The sequence below is a fragment of the Microcaecilia unicolor genome, chromosome 1 (genome assembly GCF_901765095.1).
Source record: "Microcaecilia unicolor chromosome 1, aMicUni1.1, whole genome shotgun sequence".
Classification (NCBI taxonomy): Eukaryota; Metazoa; Chordata; class Amphibia; order Gymnophiona; family Siphonopidae; genus Microcaecilia; species Microcaecilia unicolor.
The window spans coordinates 56,987,123-57,013,498 of record NC_044031.1 but is presented as its reverse complement, the minus strand read 5'-3'; the positions used below and the strand labels follow the sequence as shown (position 1 = coordinate 57,013,498).

General features: G+C 43.9%; 1 protein-coding gene across 3 annotated transcripts in view; it reads right to left on the bottom strand.

Moving 5' to 3' along the window:
* The window catches only part of HHATL (hedgehog acyltransferase like), a 109,075-nt gene that overhangs the window by 29,539 nt on the left and 53,160 nt on the right, over positions 1–26,376 (bottom strand). For all 3 annotated transcript variants that reach the window (XM_030189901.1, XM_030189902.1, XM_030189900.1), the window contains 2 exons: positions 18,321–18,515; positions 16,890–17,099 (listed from right to left, as the gene is read on the bottom strand). In XM_030189901.1, the coding sequence (XP_030045761.1) occupies positions 16,890–17,099; positions 18,321–18,515 (405 nt within the window). The remainder of the gene's footprint in view (positions 1–16,889; positions 17,100–18,320; positions 18,516–26,376) is intronic.

Genomic DNA, 26,376 nt, shown 5'->3' with positions numbered 1-26,376 from the left:
AGGATAATCATAGTTATTCTCTATATTTTTGGTATCATTGTGCATGCAATCAGGAATTGCTGATGCTATAAGCTGATAAGGATTTTTCTATATTTTTGTATATAACCCTGTATAAATAAACTAATATATTCCAGTGGTCTGTCCGTTATTTTCCATGTAGCGATTGTCGGGCGGAGGCCACACCCCCTAGACATAAGCGAGTACGTATGTAGGAATTGGCCTCTTACAAAATCTATATAACCACCTACAAATTGGGGGCGTTCGTCCGGGACGGTTGGTGCAAGAATAGCAGAAGTTAAAACTTTTCTGGGTCTTTTCAGAAAGCTGGTTTGACCTTCTGTTTCTCTTTGCACGAACTGCAGTTCCACCCTAGCTGACGGCAGACCTTTGTTTATACAGCGGTGTTTTATTGCTGTAATTGGTTGACAGATTTATTACTCTGAGCTCCAAAAGAGAAAAAACGGTTTCTCTAACTCTGTAAGGAAGGAACACAGGGTGTGTTTAGTCTTTAACATGGCGACCGGCACGGTTGGCACATTGCCTGAAATGCTCCTAAGTGAACAGGAGAAGGGCGTGCTGAAAATATTACTGCCACTCTCTCATAGTAAGACGAAACCAGCACCTCCTACAGTAGAGTCTGTACGTGCTTTATTTAGTAGCAGTTCACCGAATAGCTCAGAAGTACTGTATATGCTACGGTTTTAAATACAATTATAAAAGAGAAACAGCATTTGTCACAATGGATGCTTTGTGAACTGGGTGTGTCTATTTTGGCAGTTAAAGACTCTTTGATGAATGAGATAAGAGAGGTATCTGTACCTCTAACAGATCGCATAGCGGATTTGCAGTTAGATTTGTCCCAGACTAGGGAAACTGTCCAGGAGCGAGACGGCGAGTTAGCTGCATTACGAGTTGATTTAGAGACTACCAAATCTGCTTTAGCAGGAACCAATGTAAGCCCCGCCCCACCTCACTCCTCGGAAGAGATGTGTACGGAGTGCCAGACACTGTATGATAAGTGTAAAACTTTGCAGTGTGACCTATCTGATTGTGAAGCACGTAATTACACATTAAAGCAAGAAATTGCCCAGTACCTCGTGTCTTTTGATTCGTTGCAAGAGAAATTTTCTCGTTTGACTGGTGCTTTACACAACCAGACTAGGGAAACAGATAAGTTGCAGACATTATATCGGGAGCTAAAACAGGTCTCAGAAGGGGTTCAGAGTGAGTTGCGCAGGGAGCTAGTGACCACTCAAGAAGAATCTGTGTCTGTGTTTCAAGATTGGCACGCGGCCAAGCTAGAGTTGGCGGAGTTAAAAGAGAAGCAGGAGACAGTCTCACTGCAATTACAATGTACAGTGAAGGACAGAGATTCATTGTCTAAAGCATTAGATGAGTGCACTGTAAAGATTTCCACAATGCAGCAAGAGCTTACACACATGGCGCAGGAAGAAGTACCGTATACCTTAGAGTTCCCCGACAGTTTTGCTGCGGGTCACCCAAGCCCAGCTCCCGAAATGAACCGTTACGTGAGCCGGGAGGGACCCGAGTTAAACACACCCATTGGGGGCACGGCTTCGGCTCTTTCCCGCCCCTCTGTACAATCCAGCCCCATAGGGGCTGGTGACCGAAGCAGCAGACCCGAGACAGTGACACACCCATTGGGGGCACGGGACCAGGGACGGCCTGCGGAAATCATCAGCTCACTTGGTCAGGTGCCTAGCTCAGGGTTTCAGCCTTCGGCAGATCCACCCAGTTTTAGCAATACACCTGCCCCGAGGTTCTCTACACCTGCTAGTGATCAGCGGCATGTCAGGCCGGAACCCAAGAAAGGAATGTCTATGGAGAGGCAGGCATATATTATAAAGATGCTACGCACCGTAATAGCGCCTTTTAAAGAGTCTGCCTCGGTATCCATAGAAACCCATCTTAAGGCAGTGCATGAACTCCTGCAGACCATGCACGTCTCTTCTGAGGATGACATCAGAGCCCTCCTCAAATGGACCTTTAGTACCGAGTGCCATGAAGTTCTAGATTTGATCATGTCCGATAACCCCGATTTACGGTCAGTGGAGCAAGCCTTAGCGAAGCGCTACGGTCTCTTTGCCAACTCTCTTGAAGCTAAGCGTGCAGCGTATACTATTAGTTGTAATCCGGAGGAGAGTCCGCGGGAGTGGGCCCATCGCTTGAAGCGTGCATTTTACCAAGGGGGGGTGCCGCCTGATTCTAAAGATCTTGAATTTGGTGATTTCAGGGAACTTTTTATACAGGGTCTGCCTGATCTGATAAAGATTCCCTTGGCAGGAAAAAACGCAGAACCCTATTCCAGCCTTCTAAAGCAGGCTGAAGGAATTTTTGAAATCTGCCGCGCCAAGCCAATCGCAGAGACTCCGAAACCGGCATCCAAGAGTCGCAACAGGGTGATACCACCTGCTGTTTGTGCGGTCACTTCCACGCTTTCTCTGGAAAACAAAGCACCGAGACCAACTACGCCGCCGGGCTCTCAGGCCATGCCGCGGGATGCAGCGCCTCCTATTGCACAGGAGGGACAGCAACAACCTAGAAAGAAGCGGTTTAATCAGAAGAAGTGGAATGCAGAGAAGATCCGTGCTATGCAAGCTCAGCTGGACCAATTGATGGCAAGATGTTCAATCGCGGAGTCTAGCAGTGTACCTAAGACACCTTCATCTCATAAAAAGGTCAAATTCCAGAAGCAGAAGGACCAGTCTTCTAGACCGCCGACCCCTCCGGGGCTGAGTGTTAAATCTGTTGAGGTGGAACAGCCATCCTCTTCGGAGGAAGAACAAGCATGACTAGACGTGGCCACAAAACCTGTTACCGCAAGCGTCCCCACGGTCCACGTGGATGCGTTGTCGTCCTTCAGTGAGGAGTCCCCAGGGAACCATGCCGCGTCGCAGCCCTCGAACCCGGAAGGGCCTCTTTCAAAAGACTCATCCCAGGAAGTCAGGTATTTTCTAGGTAAGCTTATATCTAAAGGTTACAGATATACCGTGGAGTTGTTAATTCAACAAGTACTTTCCTGTGAAGGTCTCCTGGATACAGCATCAGAAGTGACTTTGGTCACCCAGGGCCTGTTTCAGAAACTCGAGGCATCTCTAGGGGGGGGGTCAGGATGTGCTGCGTGTCACCCCGTGCGACTTGTCACTGGTGGCCTATGGCAATCAAAGTATTGGAACTGTGGGACAGGTTTGGCTATCTTTACAGCTTGGACAGATGACCGTCAGGCACTCTGCCATCATCACTACCAGTGAGGGTGAAGAATTTCTGATTGGAAATGACCTTTTGAAGAGATTTCGGCCTGTTTTGGATTATGACGAGGAAACGATCTGGTCTAAAGTCACTCGACCCCTTAAATATGTGCGAGGGAGATACTGGCGTACAGTCGGTGATGCCAACTCTGTGGAGCTACAGGACACTCCCCTGCGGACTGATCTCCGGTGTTCCGCGGATCCGCCCATGCGGGGGCCTCCGTTGACAGAGGCACCAAAAGGGGGTCAGAAGCATGAAGAGCTGGTGCAACAAGCGGACCATCTAGAGATTGTTTCACAGGACTCAGCATCACTTGAAATCTCATCTCCTATCTCTGGTCCTGATTTTGCTCATCCTTGCCAGGTGACTGTCATCACCCAGAAAGGTGATGAATTCACCATACCAGTTCAGGTGGCTAACACCCAATGGCTTCAAGCTACTTTACTGTTCACTAGTGATCTCTCCTACATCAGTGACTCGTTGTACAGCCAAATTCGTAAGTCTGTACAACTTCCCTTCAGCAGATGTTCCTCTACTTCGGTACAGGTACCGGGACAAGGCTCCAAGCCGCTTGACGGAATATGTGGCCTTCCCTTGACTGTGGGAAAGAAGACATTCACTCACCACTTCTCTATTGTCCGGGGCTTGAGGGAACCCTTATGTTTGGGGTCAGATTGCCTTGCACGACTGGGAGTTTATGTGGACCTGGTGAATCTAGTCCTGTGGAGTAGAATGCAGAACAACCCAGTGGAACTTGAACCTACGGCTGTTTGTTTGAAGTCTGGACAGACCATTCCCCAGGTCTGTGAGGTAGTCTGTGACAAGGATGTAACCATTCCAGGTAGGGTACGGGATTTTTCCCTCAAGCTTCGCCTCGCTCAAGGACAACGTCTGCTGGATGAGGTAGTGTTCTTTAACCCACATGCCCACTTTCGAGACCTTGGATTGGCAAGTGGTGTTCTGCCATGTTTGGAGGTCACCGGTACCACCTTATACCTGTTGGTCACTAATCCACAGTCTGCGGAAGTTGAGCTATCTGCTGGAGATTCTTTTGGCTTTCTAGTTGGCCAGTCTTTCCATGATGTCGAGGTAAGTTTGCCTATCCTTGGCAGGCTGCCTTCTTCTTGGGACACCTGCCAGGGGGGGGGAGACGACTGACAGTTGGTTTACCTCTCCCAGGGGCCTCATATCTCTCGAGTTTGTTTGGCCCTATGATGCGACGTGTGCTCAGGTACAGGTGGAAGATGACTTCTTGTTTCTGTCCAGGGAAATGTCTGTACCTCAGAAGCCTCGAAGGGTGAATTCTGTGGAAACCTCAACCTTGCAGGAGGACATTGAAGAACAGGTGGAAATTTCATCCAACCAACCTTTCTCAGAGTTTGATGCTATGGTGAAAGAGCAAGTGGAACAGGCTGATGCTTGTACTACTCACACAGAGAAGAGGAAGTTGACTCAGTTGTTGTACAATTACAAGGACCTTTTTGCTGTAGATTCGTATGACTGTGGACTTACGAACCTACATGTCACCAGAGTGCCTACGGAACCTGGTGGCAAGCCTGTCTTTGTGCGTCAGTATAAGATTCCATTGGCTTCCTATGAGTCTGTACAAGAGATTCTCAACACTTCGGAGACCAGGGGTATCATCAGACAATGCAACAGCACGTACAACTCCCCTCTGTGGCCCATCTTGAAAAAGAATAACAGCTGGAGAATCGCTCTGGATTACCGTCAGTTGAATAAGCGAGTACCCTTGTCCCGGTGGCCTATGGCTCCACTGGATCAGAACCTTGCAACCATCAGGGGGGCTAAGTATTTCACCAGCCTGGATTTGGCATCAGGGTTTTGGACAGTACCAGTCCATCCCCACGATCAGCATAAACTGGCTTTTACGTTTGGGAAGAAGCAGTATACGTGGAACAGGACACCCTTTGGGTTTCTCAATTCACCTGCTGAATTCAACATTTTCCTACACAAAGCCCTACCAGATGCTGAAGCTCGAGGAACAGTGGTCTATGTGGATGACATTCTGATCAAGAGTCCTACCTTTCAGGAACACCTGGAGGAGATGGAGCATGTCTTCACGCAGTTGGCAGATGCTGGAGCTAAACTGACTCTTGCCAAAGGACAATGGTGCAGGAAATCACTGAATTACTTAGGGTATGAAATTTCTGCTGAGGGTCTGCGACCCCAGAAGAAGCGAGTGCAGTCTTTACAACAGTTGAAACAGCCCACCAATATCACTGAACTTCGTTCCTTTCTAGGAATTTGCAACTACTCCAGACAGTTCATAGATGAGTATGCGGAGATCACCCGACCGTTGGTCAAGTTGTTGAAGAAAGATACACCTTGGGTCTGGGGGCCAGAACAGAAATCTGCTATGCAGGAGCTGAAAGACAAGCTTAGCTGCTTCCCATGCCTCGCATACCCCGAGGGAGGTCGTGAGTTCTACGTGGACTTGGGATATTCCCAACACTCTATGAGTGCTGTCCTATATCAGAAGTACGACACGGATAAGAGGGTAGTGGCGTATGCCAGTAAAGGACTAACGGATGTGGAGAGGAAGTATTCCGACTGTGAGAAAGCACTCCTGTCTACCGTTTGGGCTTTGCAACACTTCAGAAGTTACATCCAAGGTGAGAAGCTAATTGTGGAGACTTGCCACCAGCCCATCAGTTTCTTGGGTAGTGACCGAATTAAGACCGGTCGAGTGTCAAACAGCAAAATAGTCTCCTGGACATTGGCTCTTCAAGGCTGGCCTCTGGAGGTAAGGTATGCTCAGAAACATCGTAACGCAGTAGCCCAAGGTATGGCTGACCTACATGATTGTGCAGAACAGGATTCCATTGCAGGTATTCCCGAAGCAGATGTTCCCCCGCTAGAGAAAGAACCTCATCGACACCATCTGTATGATGAACAGACTTGTGCTACCATGCCTAAGGTCTATGTAGATGGTTGTGCTTACCGTCGTGATACAGTCAAGGAATTGGTTGCAGGAGTAGGAGTGGTATGGGATCCAACCAATCTTGAAGAGACCCTGAAGCACAGCTTGGGCTCGCGAACTAATCAGTACGCTGAGATTGTGGCAGCTCTGGTGGCGGTACAGTCTGCAATTCAGAAAGGAGTCCGACAGTTGGTCATATGTACGGATTCGGACTATGTGAGACAGAATTTTGTGTCCCATTTGCCCATCTGGAAGCAGAAAAATATGTTAAATTCCAAAGGAAAACCAGTACATCATGGAAACTTGATCCAGATTTTAGATCAACTGGTAAGGGACCATGACATGACCATCTATTGGAAGAAGGTCAAGGGTCATGCAAAAGTTGACAGTCCCGACAAGCTGGGAAACGACTTGGCCGATCACCTGGCCAAGGAGGGTGCGCTTACAGGAGAATTATGGCGACCCCCAGATGTGGAGACTGCGGCTGTCCATGCGGTCACCCGATGACAGGCGAAGCAGTCCAACGACACGCCGGTGGTCCAGTGGTGCAGGGAAGTCCCATCCTTTGATCTTGTCATGGCACAGAAATCCGACCCGGTGATCGGTAGATTTTATGAGTACATATGGAATCCGCAAGACTGTTCCCTGACGGAAGAACACAAGCAAGATGAGGAAATGAGGATACTCTACGCCTCCCGAGAGAAGTTCAAACTTCACAAGGACCTGCTTATTCGGACGAGTAAGCATGGCATTGAGCAATGGGTGGTGCCTAAAGAATATCGAGGCATTATGTTGCAGCATGCCCATGACGAACCATGTGCGGGACATAGAGGGGAGAATATCACCTATGAGACCCTAAAGCAAGTAGCTTATTGGCCTCACATGCGACAGGATGTACAGTTGTACACGCGAGGGTGTTTGACCTGTTGTCGTTTCCAGCCATCTTCACCATCTCACCGAGCACCACTTAGGAAGAAGGGTATCGCCATGCCCTGGTCGGATATCCAGATTGATTGGGTTGGTCCTGTAGTTCGATCCACTCGTGGTAACAAGTACTTGCTCACAGTCACCTGCTTGTTCACCAAGTGGTTGGAGTGTCTGCCTGCACCCAACTGCACGGCAGAAACCACGGCTACCTTACTACTGAATCATGTGTTCAGCCGGTGGGGTTTGCCTATGCGAGTGGATTCAGACCAAGGTTCTCAGTTCACGGCAGAGGTGATTCAACATATGTGGAAGATGCTTGGAGTAAAGAGTAAGTTGCACATAGCTTACCGACCTCAATCTTCGGGACAGGTGGAAAGAGCTAATCGCACCATCGTGACCATTCTGAAGAAGTATGTGTCATCCTCAGGTAAGAATTGGGACCTTGTCTTACCATTGGTCCTTATGGCGATTCGTTCCACACCCCACCGTTCCACCGGAGTGTCTCCTTTTGAGATGATGACAGGTAGGGAAATGACATTACCAATTCATTTGTTGTACAGGACTAATGATGTGAACTTGTCCAGTGCTACCTCCACTCATGAATATGTCACCCATTTGCGTAAGCATTTGTAAAGTGCCTTTGCCTTTGCTCAGAAAAATTTGGAAAGTAGCGCTAGAGGTAGAAAAGCCTATTATGATCAAGGGACTACCTCTAAAGAATACCAAATTGGCGACAAGGTATTCTACTTCAATTTTGCCAGAAACAAGGTTAAAGAAAGGAAGTTTCTGCCTAGTTGGCGTGGTCCATTCCCAATAGTGGAAAAAGCTTCACCTGTGGCTTACCAAATTTGCCTCAAGAAAAATACTAAGGGTGAAGACACCCTTAAATGGGTCCACATCAATCAGTTGAGACCACGTCATCCCAGTCATTTGATTCCAGACGTAGGTGTTGATGACACGAACTGTACTAACACCCCAACAGCATAGTCTGTTTTCTTTGTACCTTGCAGATGCAGAAAAGAACCCTGATGATCGTGTTCTGGATCTCCGTGCTGCTGGGATCGTGGTCCAAGATGATCGAACCTGGTCCCATGTCTGGAGTTGTTTTGCAAGATACCCCTGGCTTCCTGATTACCCAGTCCCAGATTGTTCCACAGAAAGTAGTTGTGTCCCTTGACCCAATGCATGTGCTACTGAAACATTTCAATATGAGTAGCTTATCTCTGTCTGCTGTTACCCATTCCTGGTTTCTCAATTATATGCAAAATGCCCGTGCACAAGTGAAGAACATTTTGCATCAACTGGACAAAGTCATGGTACAACCTATGCAACCTTATAATTCCAGGTCCAGATCTAAGCGTTTTCTTGGTCTGGCCGGTGGTTTGATTTTTTCGGCCATTGGTTCACTTTTTGGTATTTCCATGTCTGTTGCCAACGTAGTTTCTGTCCAAAAGCTGCAGGCCAATATACAAGCCATCCAAGCAGACTTGAAAGCCATCGAGACCAAATTGGTAGTCCAACAGAGCCAACTTGTGGCCCAGGGTAAAACTATTGCTGATACGGTCACTCTTGTGAATTTACATACACATAAAATTAGTGCTAACACAGCTGATTTGTTGACAATTAAAGGTACCATGAATGAAGACCGTGTGTTTATACAACCTGTTAAGGACCTTATCCAGGATTTATTTAGGGAAGTAGATACTAGTGTTAGTAAGCTAATGCAGGGACAGATACCAACGTACCTGATACCATCTGATGTTGTTAAAGATGCCTTTGCCAAAGTTACCCGTTTGTCTATTGAACCTTTTCAAATTCAAATCGCATTTCATTTAGGTACTGCCCTTCCCCTTTATTTGGATATGGAGCGTATGGAAATTGCCTTCATCCTTAATTTGCCATTTATTATGCCTGAGAATGTATACCAGCTTAAACAAGTTGTAAATGTAGGTACGTGGCATGAGAATTTGTACCTTAATGTTGATACACCTAAGTATGTTGCTTACCAACAGGATGCTCCGCAACATTATTTGGTCCCTAACTTAGACCTTTGCCACAAAACTAAAGATGTTAATTGGCTATGCCCTGGTAAACCTTTCCTGAAAGACACAACAGAAGCTCTTTGTGGCTTGTCCACAGAGAATGTCCAAGAGAAGTGTAAGGTTACCGTGTCAAATATGACGATTTTTCTGATACCACTGTAGCTGTACTGGATACGGTATGGTTAGTTAGCACACCTAGTACGGAACTGACTGTCACCTTTCAGAAGCATGATGTAATCAACCGTTACACTCTTCCTTGCAATGTTTGTGTGATCGCTGTACCCAAGTATGCTGTTGCTCATGTAGGAGGAGTTTCCCTGTTTTATCTTGACACAGACCCGGTTGTTTCTGAGTTGGAAGTGCTTGATGTATTTCGTGGACATCCTATTGACTTTGCTATGGACCTTATACCCTTTTTACAGTCCAAAGAATCTCACACTGTTGAATTATCTGTTGACCATGAGACTCTCGAGGTTGCAGATTACAAACGTCGTTCATCTGATGTCACCCAGTTCCACATGTCCACTCACGTGGTCATCCCACTTTTGACCATCTCGTGGTTCATCATGTTCCTGTGTGCTGTAGTGTTTTGGAGAGACCTTCGTCATTTACGCTATCGCGTAAACACTTTGTCACCTACGGCGATGAGATTGCAAGACTTTATGTAGTTACATCTGACCAGCGTTTTGCCAACAATTTATTCCGTTTTCACTTCTCTGTACTAATATGCTTTGCTTTGCATGATGTAATTTTCATGATCTATGTGATTATGGTTCATGATTTGTTTGATTAATTTTCATGTGTTACGACTTTTAACTAACTGCACATGCGGGTTCTATTATTCAGTATTTTGCTGTATTAGCATTTTTGATTTCCTTGTGAACATTATCTTGCTTAATAGAACTGTTGGAAGTGTGTTAGTTTGCATTAGTTGAGAATAACTTTGAAACTTTTTGTAGTTGACCATGAAGTTGTACCTGAATCCTGACTGAACTGTCTGGCTTATTTTTGTAGTTAGGTTGGAGAAGGCCTTTACTCCTTTGTAGTAATTTCCATCTCCAAGGGGGGGAATTTGTAGGAGTATTTGCTGTGATCTCACCCACCCGGTGTGCACATGAGAGCACCTTTACAGCCAACATGGACGCTGCAACCTTTCACCTATATGTCTGACTACCAACTGTGCAGAAGTCAGCATTTCAGCTTGTAATAGATTTACTGAAGCCTGCACTACCTCCAAGGTCACTCTGTATCGGGGGAGAATGCATGTCCCTGAGAGAGGGAGAGCTTACGAGATAAGACGGACAATGGAAGCGTCATACAGATGCTGGGAGTACATGGTGGGATTATTTCTGATTGGCTCCCAGAAAAACGGATGGGTCGGAGAAGCGGGAACAGAAGGGGAAGAAAGTTAGTTGGCGGGAAGAACGGAAGAAGAACAGGAGAAAAGAAGAGGAGAGGACTTGCATTTCGGCAAGCACCTGATTTACCTGAGAGACTTACTGATAATACCTGGCAAAGCTTTTCCCCAGGTTACAGCTGTCTACAGGATCTATACTGAGTCTGTATCATCTGTTGCTGAGCAAGACAAGTGCATCACCTAAGCTCGTGGGACCTTGCTGAGACATTCAGCTAAGGCATCGGAAGGAACCTGATCTGGTGACCGGAACGGTGAGATCATAGCTTACTTCTTTCAGGCTGGGTTAGATAATTGGTCTGTGCTCGGACCCATCAGATGCGTGACGTCAGGATTTATGATCTCTACTCGCTGTTAGCCTAGTACAAGACTTGTGTGGTAATCATCAGGATCTCGGTATTGTGTTTATCTGTCATTACAGATTAGCCAATAGGATAATCATAGTTATTCTCTATATTTTTGGTATCATTGTGCATGCAATCAGGAATTGCTGATGCTATAAGCTGATAAGGATTTTTCTATATTTTTGTATATAACCCTGTATAAATAAACTAATATATTCCAGTGGTCTGTCCGTTATTTTCCATGTAGCGATTGTCGGGCGGAGGCCACACCCCCTAGACATAAGCGAGTACGTATGTAGGAATTGGCCTCTTACAAAATCTATATAACCACCTACAGCGCCTGTCCGCTACGTTCATTCTGTGCTCCCTCTGCCCCGGAACAGGTTACTTCCTGTTCCGGGGCAGAGGGAGCATGGAAACGAATGAAGCGGACAGCTGCGCGCGCGGCGGCGGCACCCCCCCCCCCAGCGGCGTGCACCCGGGGGGGTTCCCTTTCGCCTGGGGCGGGGGCGCATCGGCAATCCGCCCCGGGTGTCAGCCCCCCTAGGAACGCCACTGCCAAAATTGAATATTAATCTAGCTTCTTTCTTAATTTTAGTGTAAGAGAACAGTAAGTGAGTTACAGTAATCCAAATGTGTTATCAAAATAACCTGTGCAACAGTTCTAACATTCATAGGAGTCAAGGAAGACCTTATAGTGCTTAAATGACAAAGGAGTCCTTTCACTAAGGTGCGGTGCGCTGAAAAATGGCCTGTGCTGGTGTAGATGTGTGTTTTGGAGGCGCACAGATCCAGTTTTTAGCACACCTGTAAAAAATGCCTTTTTAAAAATTTTGACTGAAAATGTACGTGCAGCAAAATGAAAATTGGTGCGCATCCATTTTGGGTCTGAGACCTTACTGCCACCCATTGACTTAGCGGTAAGGTCTTGTGCGTTAACCAAGCAGTAATGGTCTACGTACATAGAATGCCTTGTACTGCCCGGTTAGCGCCGCGTGCCAGAAAATAAAAACTATTTTCTGGCGCACGCACTGAACGTGAGTAAAAAATGAAATTACCGCCCAGGCCTCATGGTAGCCGGGTGGTAATTCCAAACGGACATGCGTTAGGTGCCCGTAGGCACCTATACGGCTTAGTAAAAGGGCCCCAAAGTAAAGAAAAACGTATGAACTAATTCAATAGTCTGATATTCAAATATTAACTTTGAATCTGGAACCATTCCTAACACTCTAGATTTTTCATCAATCTAAACCACAGTAATGTAATTTTTTGTGTGTTTAATTTAAGAAAATTAGCTTTTGCCAAGTTATCTACAATAACCATAAGATGTTTTACATTTTGAAGAGTATAATCTATAGGCCCTGATTCCAAACAAAGAACAAATATATCATCCGCATAAGAAAGTGAATAAATATTCAACCTTTCTAAATATCTTCCTAAATGACTTAAGAATATGTTAAACAATTGTGGCGATAAGGGAGACCCCTGAGGTACCCCACATTTATTAAGCAGTGAAGCCACTATATTAATTTGGCTTCATTTTGGAAATGGAAATAACAGGATTAAAAAGAATGCCTCCTTTAATTCCTTGTGTGAAAGAAATGCTGTTTAAAAACGTGTGCATGCCTCTGAGCTGAGCATATGGGGACCACATTTGTGTGTTCCCTTTCTAAAATGGAAAATATGTGTATAGATTTTTGTCCTGCCCAAACCCTGCTCAAACCATTCCCCCTTGAAATATCTGGTGTAGTGTGCAACTTCATATGTAAATAGTGGCTTTCTCAAATTGCCATGTACATGTGTATGCATGTTTAATTGCTACTATTTACATGTGGAGATGCACTAAAATAAGGGCATTAGTGTATTTGGATTTTTAGAAGGCATTTTGACACAGACCCTCATCAGAAGCTCCTTAGTAAATTAAAGGGTCATGGGCTAGGAGGCAGAACCCTTTTGTGGATTACAAAATGACGGCATCTCTGAGACCTGGTGAAAGGATAACCAGTGGACACTGTTATATAGGGGTATATATCATAGTGATGGGGTGGATGGAATTGGTGGAGGGGTAGCATTGTATATTAATGAGAGCCTTGAATCAAATAGATTGAAAATTCTGCAGGAAACAAAGCACTTCTTGGAATCACTGTGGATTGAAATTCCATGTGTAAAGGGGAAAAGGATAGTGATAGCAGTGTACTACTGCCGCCTGGCCAGGATGAACAGACGGATGCGGAAATGTTAAAGGAAATTAGGGACGCAAACAAACTGGGCAACACAATAATAATGGGTGATTTCAATCATCCCGATATTGACTGGGCAAATGTAACATTGGGGCACGTTAGGGAGGTAAAATTCCTTGATGAAATCAAGGACAGCTTTATGGAACAGCTGGTACAGGAGCCGACGAGAGAAGGAAAAATTCTAGACCTAGTCCTTAGTGGAGCACATGATCTGGTGCGGAAGGTAATGGTGCTGGGGCCACTTGATAACTGTGATCATAATATGATCGGATTAGATATTAGCTTTGAAGTAAATATACATAGGAAATCAAATACGTTAGCGATTAACTTCAATAAAGGAGACTATGATAAAATGAGAAGAACGGTGAAAAAAAAAAAACTTAAGAGGAGCGACTGCGAGGGTCAAAAATTTACATCAGGCATGAATGCTGTTCAAAAACACCATCCTGGAAGCCCAGGCCAAATATATTCCACGTATTAAAAAAGGAGGATGGAAGACCAAACGACAACTGGTGTGGTTAAAAAGTGAGGTGAAGGAAGCTATTAGAGCTAAAAGAAAATCCTTCAGAAAATGGAAGAAGGAACTGACTGAAAATAATAAGAAACAGCATAAGGAATGTCAAGTCAAATGCAAAGCGCTGATAAGGAAGGCTAAGAGGGACTTCGAAAAAAAGATTGCGTTGGAGGCAAAAACACATAGTAAAATTTGTTTTAGGTATATTAAAAGCAGGAAGCCGGCAAAAGAATCGGTTGGACTGTTAGATGACCGAGGAGTAAAGGGGCAATCAGGGAAGACAAAGCCGTAGCAGAAAGATTAAATGAATTCTTTGCTTCGGTCTTTACCGAGGAAGATTTGGTAGTGATACCGGTGCCAGAAATGGTATTCGAAGCTGACGAGTTGGAGAAATGAATTCTCTGTAAACCTGGAGGATGTAATGGGGCAGTTCTACAAACTGAAGAATAGCAATTCTCCTGGACTGGATGGTATTCATCCCAGAGTACTGATAGAACTGAAAAATGAGCTTGCGGAGCTATTGTTAGTAATATGTAATTTATCCTTAAAATTGAGCATGGTACCGGAAGATTGGAGGGTGGCCAATGTAACGCCGATATTTAAAAAAGGTTCCAGGGGAGATCCGGGAAATTATAGACCAGCGAGTCTGACGTCGGTGCCGGGCAAAATGGTAGAGACTATTATAAAGAACAAAATTACAGAGCATATTCAAAAGCATGGATTAAGGAGACAAAGCCAACATGGATTTAGTGAAGAGAAATCTTGCCTCACCAATCTATTACATTTCTTTGAAGGAGTGAACAAACATGTGGATAAAGGGGAGCCAATTGATATTGTGTATTTGAATTTTCAAAAGGCGTTTGACAAAGTACCTCATGAAAGACTCCAGAGGAAACTGGAGAGTCATGAGATAGGAGGTAGTGTTCTATTGTGGATTAAAAACTGGTTAAAAGACAGAAAACAAAGAGTAGGGTTAAATGGTCAGTATTCTCAATTGAGAAGGGTAGTTAGTGGGGTTCCCCAGGGGTCTGTGCTGGGACCACTGCTTTTTAACATATTTATAAATGATCTAGAGATGGTAGTAACTAGTAAGGTAATTAAATTTGCTGATGACACAAAGTTATTCAAAGTCGTTAAATCGCGAGAGGATTGTGAAAAATTACGAGAGGACCTTACGAGACTTGACATCTAAATGGCAGATGATGTTTAATGTGAGCAAGTGCACAGTGATGATGTGGGAAAGAGGATCCCAAATTATAGCTATGTAATGCAAGGTTCCACGTTAGGAGTCACTGACCAAGAAAGGAATCTCGTCGTCATCGATGATGATACGTTGAAAACCTCTGCTCAGTGTGCTGCGGCGGCTAAGAAAGCAAATAGAATGTTAGGTATTATTAGGAAATGAATGGAAAACAAAAATAAACATAAAATGTATTGAACTTTTTTGGGGGATCTTGCCAGGTATTTGTGACCTGGATTGGCCACTGTTGGAAACAGGATACTGGGCTTGATGGACCTTTGGTCTTTCCCAGTGTGGCAATACTTATGTAATATACTTGATGGTTTCCTGAATGGCGGAATACTAAAGTACCTAAATAAATACATTTTTTTAAAATTTTGGGCCACAGACCAATATTTGGCTGAACAAAAATTAAAAAGAAGAGAAATCAGAGGTATGCCAGGGGTATGATTAATGTTTACCTGGATAACACTATCCAATTAATAATAACTAGTTAGATCAGGCCACATTAATACCAGGTATATAGATAATTGGATACGTTTTCCAGTTATCTTTATGTGGGAATGTTCAGTAGTGCCATCTTAACTGGCAATTGGCTATGCCTTTAAATAAATGGTTGCATATGTGTTTGCATGTTGAGTGGTGCTCTAGGTGGCGACCTTGGTTGTGAAGAAGCTAAGGCTGGTGCTGGTCAGGCTTGTATTGTCTGAGTCCCATACATGGCAATCTGGTTTAGGATGGGATGGAGAGGGCTTCGGCAGAAAGTCCAGTAATTTGGAACGTGAGGACAGACTTTTACAGTCTGTGTCCCACAATTAACAAGATGGATTTGGATAGGCCAAAGTGGGCTTCAACAGCAATTTCAGTAGTTGGAAACTAAGGACAAGGCCGGGCAGACTTCAACGGTCTGTGTCCCAGAAATGCCAAACAGAGACAATGATGAAGCATTTTATATCACATTTATTGCTGGTTTAATCATGACTCGATAATGAGTGCGACTGTTGGGCAGACTGGATGGACTGTTCAGGTCTTCAACTGTTGTCATTTACTATGTTAAACTTGGCTAGATTATTTATTTATCTTTAACTGCATAAGGCGTCATTGAATACAGCATGCAGTGGCGTACCAAGGGGGGGGGGGCGGTCCGCCCCGGGTGCACGCCGCTGGGGGGGTGCCGTGCGCCTATCGGCTCTTCGTTTTCATGCTCCCTTTGCCCCGGAACAGGTTACTTCCTGTTCCGGGGCAGAGGGAGCATGAAAACGAAGAGCCGGCAGGCGCGCGGCACCCCTCCCCCCCCAGCGGCATGCACCCGGGGGGTCGCGCTGTTCCGGGGGGGGGGGGCGCTGCACCCAGGGGGCGGGGCGCATCGGCGATCCGCCCCGGGTGTCAGCCCCCCTAGGAACGCCACTGACAGCATGCAATCTTCAAAACATCAGTCTCACACCTAATCAAAGCCAGTGGAAATATCTGATAAAAACAGCAGCGGTGTATACCAAGTCAGTTTTGAAAGTGCTTCGCATGCCTCTGACGCAGTGCAATGAAATGCTGGTCATTGTCGGATGCGGATAATGCTGGTGAGAAGCACTGATGATGTGATTGACAGTTTGGAAGAAGCTAAGTACACAAGTCATTTGATAAAAATCAGCAATTGTATTTCTAGTATGATAGTTCACAGAAAAAGATAAACGATTACAACAACGTTTGGATTTATACGATGCAGAGGAGTTTTTTTTAATGCCAATGATTGCACGTTAAGCCATTTTTAGACCTAATGTAAAAGGTCTGAGCTTGCTGAAGCTTTTTCCTCCTTGTGTGTTTTTATCAGATATTTCCACTGGCTTGGATTAGGTGTGAGATTGATGTTTTGAAGATTGCATGATTAGTACTCCACCTCCTACTTGTTTTGTAGTTATAGTGATTAAACCATGACAGACCAATCTTTCAACAGGCCGCTCACCTGTGTGTGAAATCGGTCAAATGTCATAATGGGTCCAAAGAAGAAGAATGGCAGGTAGAAGTTGTATTTCAGAAGCTCCAGAGGTGAATAATTTCCACTTTTCTTCTCGCAGTTCTCCAGGGCAAAGCTCATGCATCTCATGATGGTAAAACCACTTCCTCCATAAAACAGAACATCTTGAAGATCAAATGTTCCAGTCACAAACCCATTCTAGGGGGAAAAAAAAAGCAGATGCCATTACCTCTACAAAGGATTACTGTGCAAAGGATACATTGAATATACCCTTCTGTACCTGAGATCTATAAAAACAAAATTCCACAAATGCTATATGCTCCCCCATAGGCCTCAACCAAGCACTCTGGCTCCCTCCTCCCCATTCCAGCCCCAGGACTTTTGCTTTCCCCCCTTCATCTAGCCCCTTGTGGTCCACCTGAGCTCCTGTTTCACACAGGTATGGTTTCTAGATTCACATGGCATTAAAGAGCGAATATGCCATTCTTTTCAAACTACACACCCTGAATAGACAGTACTCCTTCACAATCAGGGCCAGAGCTACTGCAGTGCTGCTGCAGAGAGAAAGGGAGTAAGGCAGCCTGTGTTGGAGCCTGAAGATGCTACTGGTAGAAAGAAAGTATGCGAGAAGTGGGATGGATGCGGTTAGACAAAGAAGTGATAAGGGAGCATACTAGGCAGGGCAAGGAAGAAAGAGGAATGAATGATGTTGGATGAAGAGAGAAGGAGATGCTGCATGGACAATGGGGAAGGTGGAGGGGGGAGAGAAACAGAATGGCATGAATGCTGATGGGCAAGGAGGAGAGATAAGAAAATGCTAGGTAGATGGTGATGAAGAAGGGTGGGATGAATGTGGCTAGAGAGAGGAAAGAGAGAGAGAGGGGATGCTGGGTAGGGATTGGGAAAAAGAAGAAAGGCGAGCAGATGCTGGAGAATTAGGGGTGAGAGAAGTGGATATTAAGAGGAAGATACTGATTCAGGGAGGAAATCAGAAAGGGACACTGTGCTAGAACCACCACTGTCACCCGAAAATTGTTATATGTGTGAGGGGAGGGGGGAGAATGCCAATTTCAGTTTACACAGAGGATACTGGTTAGCCTAGAGACAAGTACTGCTGTACCTCGATTCATTTACATTCATAATGGTGAGAAACGATAGGGGGAACTTTCTAGAACTCGAAACATCAATATCTTCACAGGAAAAGAAGAATAAAAATGGAGATTTTAACAGTTTGATTCAACCACCAACTGCTTTAGCTTAAAAACAATTTCTATTAAATGCTGTTTTGATAAACTGTACACCATACATGCAGACATAAGAAAAACAGCCATCTGGACATACTGATTTTTGAAATGATAATATAGTTTGGAAGACATTAGACTTCATATTGAAAGCAAGCCCATTACCTCCTCCACATACTTGCCATGTGTTGAACGGTTCCACTTTGAAGGTTGCCAGGCTGCACAGACCTGCAGTAAAGCACAGCCATCTTTTCTTAGCCAATGAGACGGAATAGAGCACTACGCAGTGGGACAGGATTAGCATCAAGTAGGCATTTCCCATGACGCTCCATACAGCTGACATTCCATAGACCATGTAAACCAAGGATCTGTGCTGTGAGAAAGCAGATGGCATGTCATACCACATTTCTCATTATGGGTATTTTTTTGTCATTCTTTTTAGCAGTGTTAAATTTCTCAATAAGGACCCTGTTTACTAAGCTGCGTTATAGGTGCGTTAGTCTTTAATGCGCGTTAACCGTGTACATGCCTACTATATCCCTACTGGCGCCTACATGGTTAGCGCGCATGCTAATTGTAGGCGCATTATTTTTTAACGTGCCTTAGTAAACAGAGCCCTAAGTATGAATAAATTACAATCTAATATGAATACCGAGGTTTATTTCAAAAAGCAGTTATGCGGTCAGTGGAGGAGCCAACGGTGTAACGGTATGTTTTGAATTCAGGCAATTTGGATAATTTTGGAGTTTAAATGATCTGGACTTCCTGTGGTGAAATTTAACTTTCTAAGAGTTGGGTTTAATGAGCAGCTGCTTTATTTTGTGGTGGTTGCCATATCTTTCAAAAATATTTATATTTATTAGCAGAGAGTTTGATGTTTTTGAGGGACTAGACTTTGGATTTGTCATGATAATATTTTAGTAATGCTTTATTTTTGGATTTGCTGTGTTTGGTATTATTTCATTGTAAAATCATTGAATTCCTTTTCAGACTATATGCATTTAAACAAATAAAGCTACATTATTGCATGCTAAGTAGTTAGTGCACAGTTAACACAGGAACCTTCACCATCCACAAAATAGGTGGCGGTAAGTTCTCCAGCGGTAATTTATTAAAATGGCCATGCACAAATAGCAATATGAGAGCGCGGCCATTAATGAAAATAATAGGAAAAAATAAGAGAGGCATTTTATGGTTATGGTAAAAATGGCCTTAATGTGTGGGAAAAACATGCATAAGGGTGGGTGCACTAAGGCCAATTCTTACCGCAGCTTTGTAAAAGGACCTCTTAGATTCTACAGCCTTTTTAGAAATTTTCAGCTTCGATAGGTGTGGACGAATGTTGGCTAAAGGTGATGATGGATATTATTGTATTATATATTAACATTCCACAGAGCTATAAATTTAGTCCAGAATTATTTATTAGCAGCTAGTTATTGAGTCATGCAGGTGGAATTTTTGGTTCAGTTATTATCATTAGTACTTACCTGTAATTATTTTCATTTTCAGAGGGATTTTTATGGCATTGCTATGGGTATGGTCTAGAGGTTTTGAGTGTGGTTAAAGATGATCTTACATCGACTTGTAACGCACACTACAGTTCAATCATTGGGCTGAAAAACTCCATTAGAAAAGGGCTCAAAAGAATTATTAATCGCCTCAAACAATGAATTTCTTTCAATAGATTTTAAATTTTTAAATCCTTGAAAAGGGCTCAAAGGAAATTTTGATCGCCTCAAGCAATGAATTTCTTTCAATAGATTCTAAATCATATAATGCTGTTTCAAAAAAAGTCCCAACTGCATATCGAAGAAAATGGCACTTAGCTTTTTAAATGTGTTGAGACCCAGGCACTCATCGCTGTCCGTTCTACGGGGACCCGTTTCGCCTAGAAACGTGGCTTCTTCAGGAACGGAGTGCTTAGAAATATGTTGAAGATTTTTCAACGGACTTCTGCAATGCTTCAAAATGGTGCAGAAGTCCGTTGAAAAATCGATGTAAGATCATCTTTAACCACACTCAAACCTCTAGGCGATTTGCCTACGGTTTCTGAGGGCTTTTCTCCATTTTTTGCAAATAAACACGGAAAATTTTTTTTGTTAGAGCAGTTTTTTGGTATTAGGTTACTCTGTTTGCTCTAGCACACTGCTTTCTGTCCGGTTGGATTATATTCGCATTGCTATGGGTATCACAGTGGCATCCTCCCCAATTTGCCTTCATGTTTGGCATTTTAAAGAAATTTGCAGTATTTATGGATCAGAATATTGGTGTCAAATTATGGGTGAGATTTATAGATCCCTTTGGGCCCTGTTTAAATAAGCTGTGCTGTAGGTACGCAAACGTTTTAGCGTGTGCTAAAAAAATTAGCATGCGCTAATGATAGAGACACTCATTATTGCTATGGGTGTCTCTATCATTAGCACGCGCTAAAAGGTTTGTGCGCCTACAGTGCGGCTTAGGAAACAGGACCCTTTAAATCCTAAAAGGAGCTGTGAGATACAAAACAAGTGTTGAAAACACCCTGACAGGTAGATTTTATATTTGATGTAAATGTATAAAAATGGAGGAAAAGACCTCAAAATGTCCGTGATATATGTTGGTTCATTAACCAAAAACTTGAATACCTAAACAGAGCAAAACTTCATCACTTGTCAAAAACCTAAGTTTTATTTATTTATTTTGACATTTATACCCACATTATCCCGAACATACTCATAGTAGATGACGGCAGAAAAAGACCTGCATGGTCCATCCAGTCTGCCCTTGATTTGTACCTGTCCTCTTCAGGGCACAGACCGTATAAGTCTGCCCAGCACTATCCCCACCTCCCAACCACCGGCTCTGGCACAGACTGTATAAGTCTGCCCAGCACTATCCCCGCCTCCCAACCACCAGCCCCGGCACAGACCGTATAAGTCTGCCCAGCATTATTCCCGTCTCCCAATCACCAGTCCCACCTCCAGCTCTGGCACAGACCGTATAAGTCTGCCCAGTTCAATGTTGCTTACAGTAAATAAAACAAGCAGCAAGGTTTACAATACCATAAACAAAATATCAAGAGCAAAGAATCACAAATAAGAACTAAATAATAAACTATTGATGGCCAGTTACAATCTAACACACTCTATTATGGGGTAGAAAGCTCTCAAAGAAGAAAGTTTTCAGTCTTTTGTGAAATACCAAGTAATCAGACTGACCCTTGATTGCCACTGGCAGTGAGTTCCACCAGGTAATCAGGAAGTGCTCAGTCAGACCTTTTTATTTGGTTATCACTTGTGATACTTATTTAACTGTTATGCCATAGACTGCATTGGGGGCTGGGGACTCATCCCGCTGCTGCCAAAGAAATATTTATGTTCACTGCTACCTCGTAAATCTAAACTTTTCACCCGTTCAGTACTTCCATAACGACATACAGTGTTTTAGTTCTCCCAGCACCATGTTTCAAGCACTCCAGTTGTGGATAATATCACATAAAAACTTTGTTAGTACAAAAACAGCCAAAGCTGAAAAAGGACCATCTCTGAAATCAAAATCCTTTTGATTTGATGACAAGAAAAAAAAAAGGACAAAAGCAATCAGCAGCAGGCATAGGAGCCAACCTTTCAAAATTATTGGGGGTGCTAAGCCTAATGAAAATAACCCCTCCTTGGACACATACAAGGACTTTTCTCAATATTGGGGGTGCTCAAGCACCCACAGCACCTACAGAGTCGACTCCAATGGCAGCAGGGTTGATGGAAAGAACAGCATACCAGTAGTGCTCAAACAAAAACTCTACTGCATCAATGAAGGCTTGACTCAATACGAGCCATGTTTTGGCTATAGGGCCTGCTTCAGGAGTCTAAACCTTAATCCTCAAAAAGGGCGTTTAGGGGCCCTTTTACTAAGCTGCAGTAAGCCCATTGCGGGCTTACCAAGCGTCAATCTGGAGCTTCCGTTGACCCAACGTGGGCGCCGGTGGTGGTTCCACCCCCAGTGTACATCATTTCCAGCACTAGCGGAAATATTCAAACAAATTTCTGCAGGGGGTTACCCGGCAGTAATTGGGTAGCTCCGCGCACTACCTGGTTACTGCTGAGATAGTGCGGGAGCCATTACCACCACCTCAATTGGTAGAGGTAAGTGCTCCCCTGCCCACATGGCCATGCGGTAAGACCAATCTTACTGCATGGCCATGTCTTTTTTTGGCATTTTTACCTGCTACGGGCACGGCAAAAACAGCCGCTAGAGCAGGGCCCTTTTTACCACAGCTTAGTAAAAGGGTCCCTTACTGAAGGAAGTAGTATTTCATTTGAAACATCTTACTAATCCAATATAGGTAATCACATTGGGAGATGCAGCCGTTTATGGGGCATTTAACCAGCCAGGTGCCGATCCTGACCAGTTAAATGCTATTGTGTATCGGGGGAGACTATTTTTGATTATTGACCTTTGAGCATTTGTTCTGCTGTAGTCGGATTGTAATTGTGGTGTTTCACCTAAATACCTTGGACCTGGGAATAATGCAAAAGGCAACACTGGAAGATGAATTTGTGGAAAATTGTAGCCAATAGCATTGAATGAAACAAAAATAAAGGAATAATAGATGCATGGAATTTGGAGCCTTGCATTAAATCTAGCATGTTGGAATGCACCATTGTATAAAAGTAACAGCTGCACCATCAGTGGATGAGAAGCTGCATTGTTCAATCCTAGAGAGCAGAGCTGAGGAAATGGAAAAAGGGATTTAGTGCTCTCTCTAAATAATGAGCTCTTTAACACTAAGGCATTGAAGTACGTAATGACAAAACTAATAATTTTAATTCAGAACTAAAAAGAGGACATCAAAGTATTTTGCAGTTTTTTGAAGCATTTTATTGTATCTCAACACCAGTTAAAGCACATGGAGGTAAAATGACTTGCCCAAGGACAGACTATGCCACAGTTTGAGATATATGTTCTGTCTCCTTTGGTGCCAAGTTCCAACCACTAAATCACGCTCCCTCCCTGTAAGTAGAATTAAACCAGATCTGGTTCCTTGCTTCATCTGTAAGATATGGCAGTGTGTCTCCTGTTATCCAATGCTCAGGTTCAGCACCTTCAGCAACGGTTCACAAAAATTTCATTTCATTTATTCCAGTACAGCAAAAACCACCTGAAGAACAAACAAACTCAACATAAATTAAATTTAAAATACTTAAAATCATAAAACCCTCTCTAATACAAAAAATCTAGATTTATCCAGATGTGACTAAGACTACTCAACAAAAAAGAAAATTGTTCCTTTCTATGAGGTCTAAAATAATAGAATTAGGAGGATCCTTCCTTCTCGTATACCCAAGTAAATGTCTTGTAAGGTTAAATCAAACAAAATATGTGTTTTTTAACCCAGATCAGCTTAAATCTTTCCTAGACTCTAAACAACAATAGAGAATTTGTTGGAGCACACGAGAATGATGGGGCCATCAATTCTTTAATAATTTAGAAATAATATAGTATAATCTTCACAAATTCCTACCTCCCTCCCTTATTGTGGTCTAATGAAGCTAAATGTTATGATTTTGAGGAAAGTAATTCCTGTTTCGTTTATTTTTTGTTTCTAAAGCTGTATTTCACTTAGCAGTTCTTATGTCTGTATAAGTTGTAAAATTCAATAAACAAATAAATAAATAAAAAAAACACCCTCTCTAATAATGTCCCCACGCTTAACCCAACTCGTCCATACAAAAATATTATTCATAGCTGCAATAAATATGGATCACAAAAAAAAATTAAAGACTCAAAGCCCAAACCTTAAGGTAGGCTTTTGCATTTTTCTTAAAAGAGCGGACAGTGACCCAGACATTTAGGTGGTCACAAGCACAAATATGCAGCGGCCCAGCATGGCCAGAGGAAGTGGTTGTCTTGGGAGGGAGGGAGGTGATGGGGAATTAGGGGAGGGTTTGTAGTCATAAACAAGTTAGGTCAAGGATAGAAAGGGGGAGTTATCAAGGGTAGATGAGGGTCAGAGAGGCAGGTAACATGAGAGGAAGTCCGGGAGGCGGGGAAAGCAGGCGACTACTAGAAGCAGTAAGGGCGGCATTTGCAAAGGTGCAATTGCCATTTTTGCCTGCTGCTCCAATGGCTCACTACTCACCGTATGGCTTCTCCCTTCTATGTTTATGGTGGGCCAAATTTTTCAGTTTCCTTTAGGTTGCTATTGCATCGTTTGTGGGTTGTTGAGATGGAGCAGCTGATTGTGCGAGCAGGGGTTTCTGGTGAGTACTACCATGAGTGAAGCTGTTTTTGTCTGGGTAGGGTCATCAGGTTGCAAGTTCTGGAAGGCAGTATTCGCGATGTGAGGCGCTTGCCGTGGGTAGTCTGCATGGCATTTTTTTCTCCCTGCTGCATCTCCATTGTTTTTTTTCTTCCAACTGCCTTGGTGGGGCTGGCGATAGCGCTGCAGCGGTAGGTGTGCAGCAAAGTTTACTGAGAACTGCATGCATAGTTTTCACCCACCCTTTTGGAGCTCCGAGTGGACAGATGGTTTTGTAGCAGATGGGTGTCCATTATGGGAGCAGCCCAGATTAGCGTGGTGTAGTGTTTCCATCTCTCCGGCACTGTGCTTAGGTAGGGGTGTACTGCTGCAGTGAATCTTCGGTGCATACGCTTAAGGCGTTGTCCAGTCGGAAGGTTGTCTTTCTTCCCAGTCCTGCTTCGGGGTGCAGAGCTCAACATCTTCCTTTTTCATTTCTTGGCTGTGTCCCTGGTGGCAGTATTGGCCCTTACAAACATTTGTACGTCCATTGTGGCTTCAAGCGGCATACTCTGAAGTTACCTGGACCCCATGTGGGGTGGTAACAGCGGCTGCAAATCATGGGGATGTACTTGGGGTTTGTAAGGACTAGCTCAATTTTCCCTGCATCAATTGTAGGCAGCTTGCAGGTGGCTTGGCTTTTGGGGGAAGGTCAGGGTGTATGCGGGGCATACATTAACGCTGAGGTTGATCCAGTGAAGCCTTTGTATGATCATTTGAACAAGCTGTAGCAATCATGCTATCAGATCTCAGGCATTTTGTTGGTATGCAGGACATAAATAGACACACACACACACACACAAAAAAAAACCTCTGGCTGCCATGTGGGCAAGTTCAAAGCTACAGCAGCTATGTTGTTTAGGGCCTAGATCTGGCAGATATGTTGGGTAGGACCAAGTCTGGGCAACCATATTGGTTAGGTATAAGCTCTGGCAGCTATGTTGATTAGGTTAACGTCTAGGCAGCCATGTTGTTTAGGTCAATTCTAGGCAGCCATGTTGACTAGGTCAAACCACGGGCAGCCATTGTGGACAAGTCCAAACTCAGGCAGCCAGGTTGGTGAGGTTAATGGTTCGCCGGGGCAGTAATGTTGATGAGGCCATCATTTTGCTCGCCAATCATGTAGGTGAAGCCATAGGTTTGATTGGGCTGCCGTTGATTAATCTTCATAATAGGCTGCCATTTAATAATTCTGCATAATAGGCTATGACACCAGCAAAAAAAAAACAAAAAAACCCCAAAAGATCTAATCGTGTGATGTTGCTTTTATGCTTAGAATTAACAGAACTTTCTTTAGTGTTGTCCAGCCACTAAAAGCAGCGCCAGCCCTGTGCTCATTGACATCGGCACTTATTTTGAGGGCCTGGGCTTCACTGTTCTCTAACAAAACTACACTATAAATATTCATGTTTTGTGTTCTGGTTGTACCTTTACATTTTATACCTCCCCCCCCCCCCCCCAAAAGAAAAAGTCAGGCTAGAATTTGCAATTGCCAGTGTTCAAAGGGCATTATATTACAAAACATGACCTGCTCTCAGCAGATCACACCTGAAATTATTCTACATTTACAATTGACAATTTTCATAAGGTTTATCATATTCAGAGCTTCTACAAGTGCGTTAACATAATTTGATACTGCCTGATCCCAGCAGAACAAGTCCAACAGATTGCTAGATTTGCAATTGACATTCAAAGTTATAGCAATTTCTTGGGACAATCACAAGCAGCCTCTTGTAACGAGCATTTCATTTGGTCAGGGTTGCCCGTTGCATAGGATGTTTGAATCTGCTGGTTAAGGAGCTCTCTGAAGCCTTCATAGATGTGCAACAAGGGCATGCATACACCTTATGAGGATATGTGAGCCTAGTCGGCAACGTGAGGCCATTCTGACTTTCCTACTTCATACCAGGCATATTTCAAGTAGGGGGCATGTTTACTAATTTCTTACACTACAGTC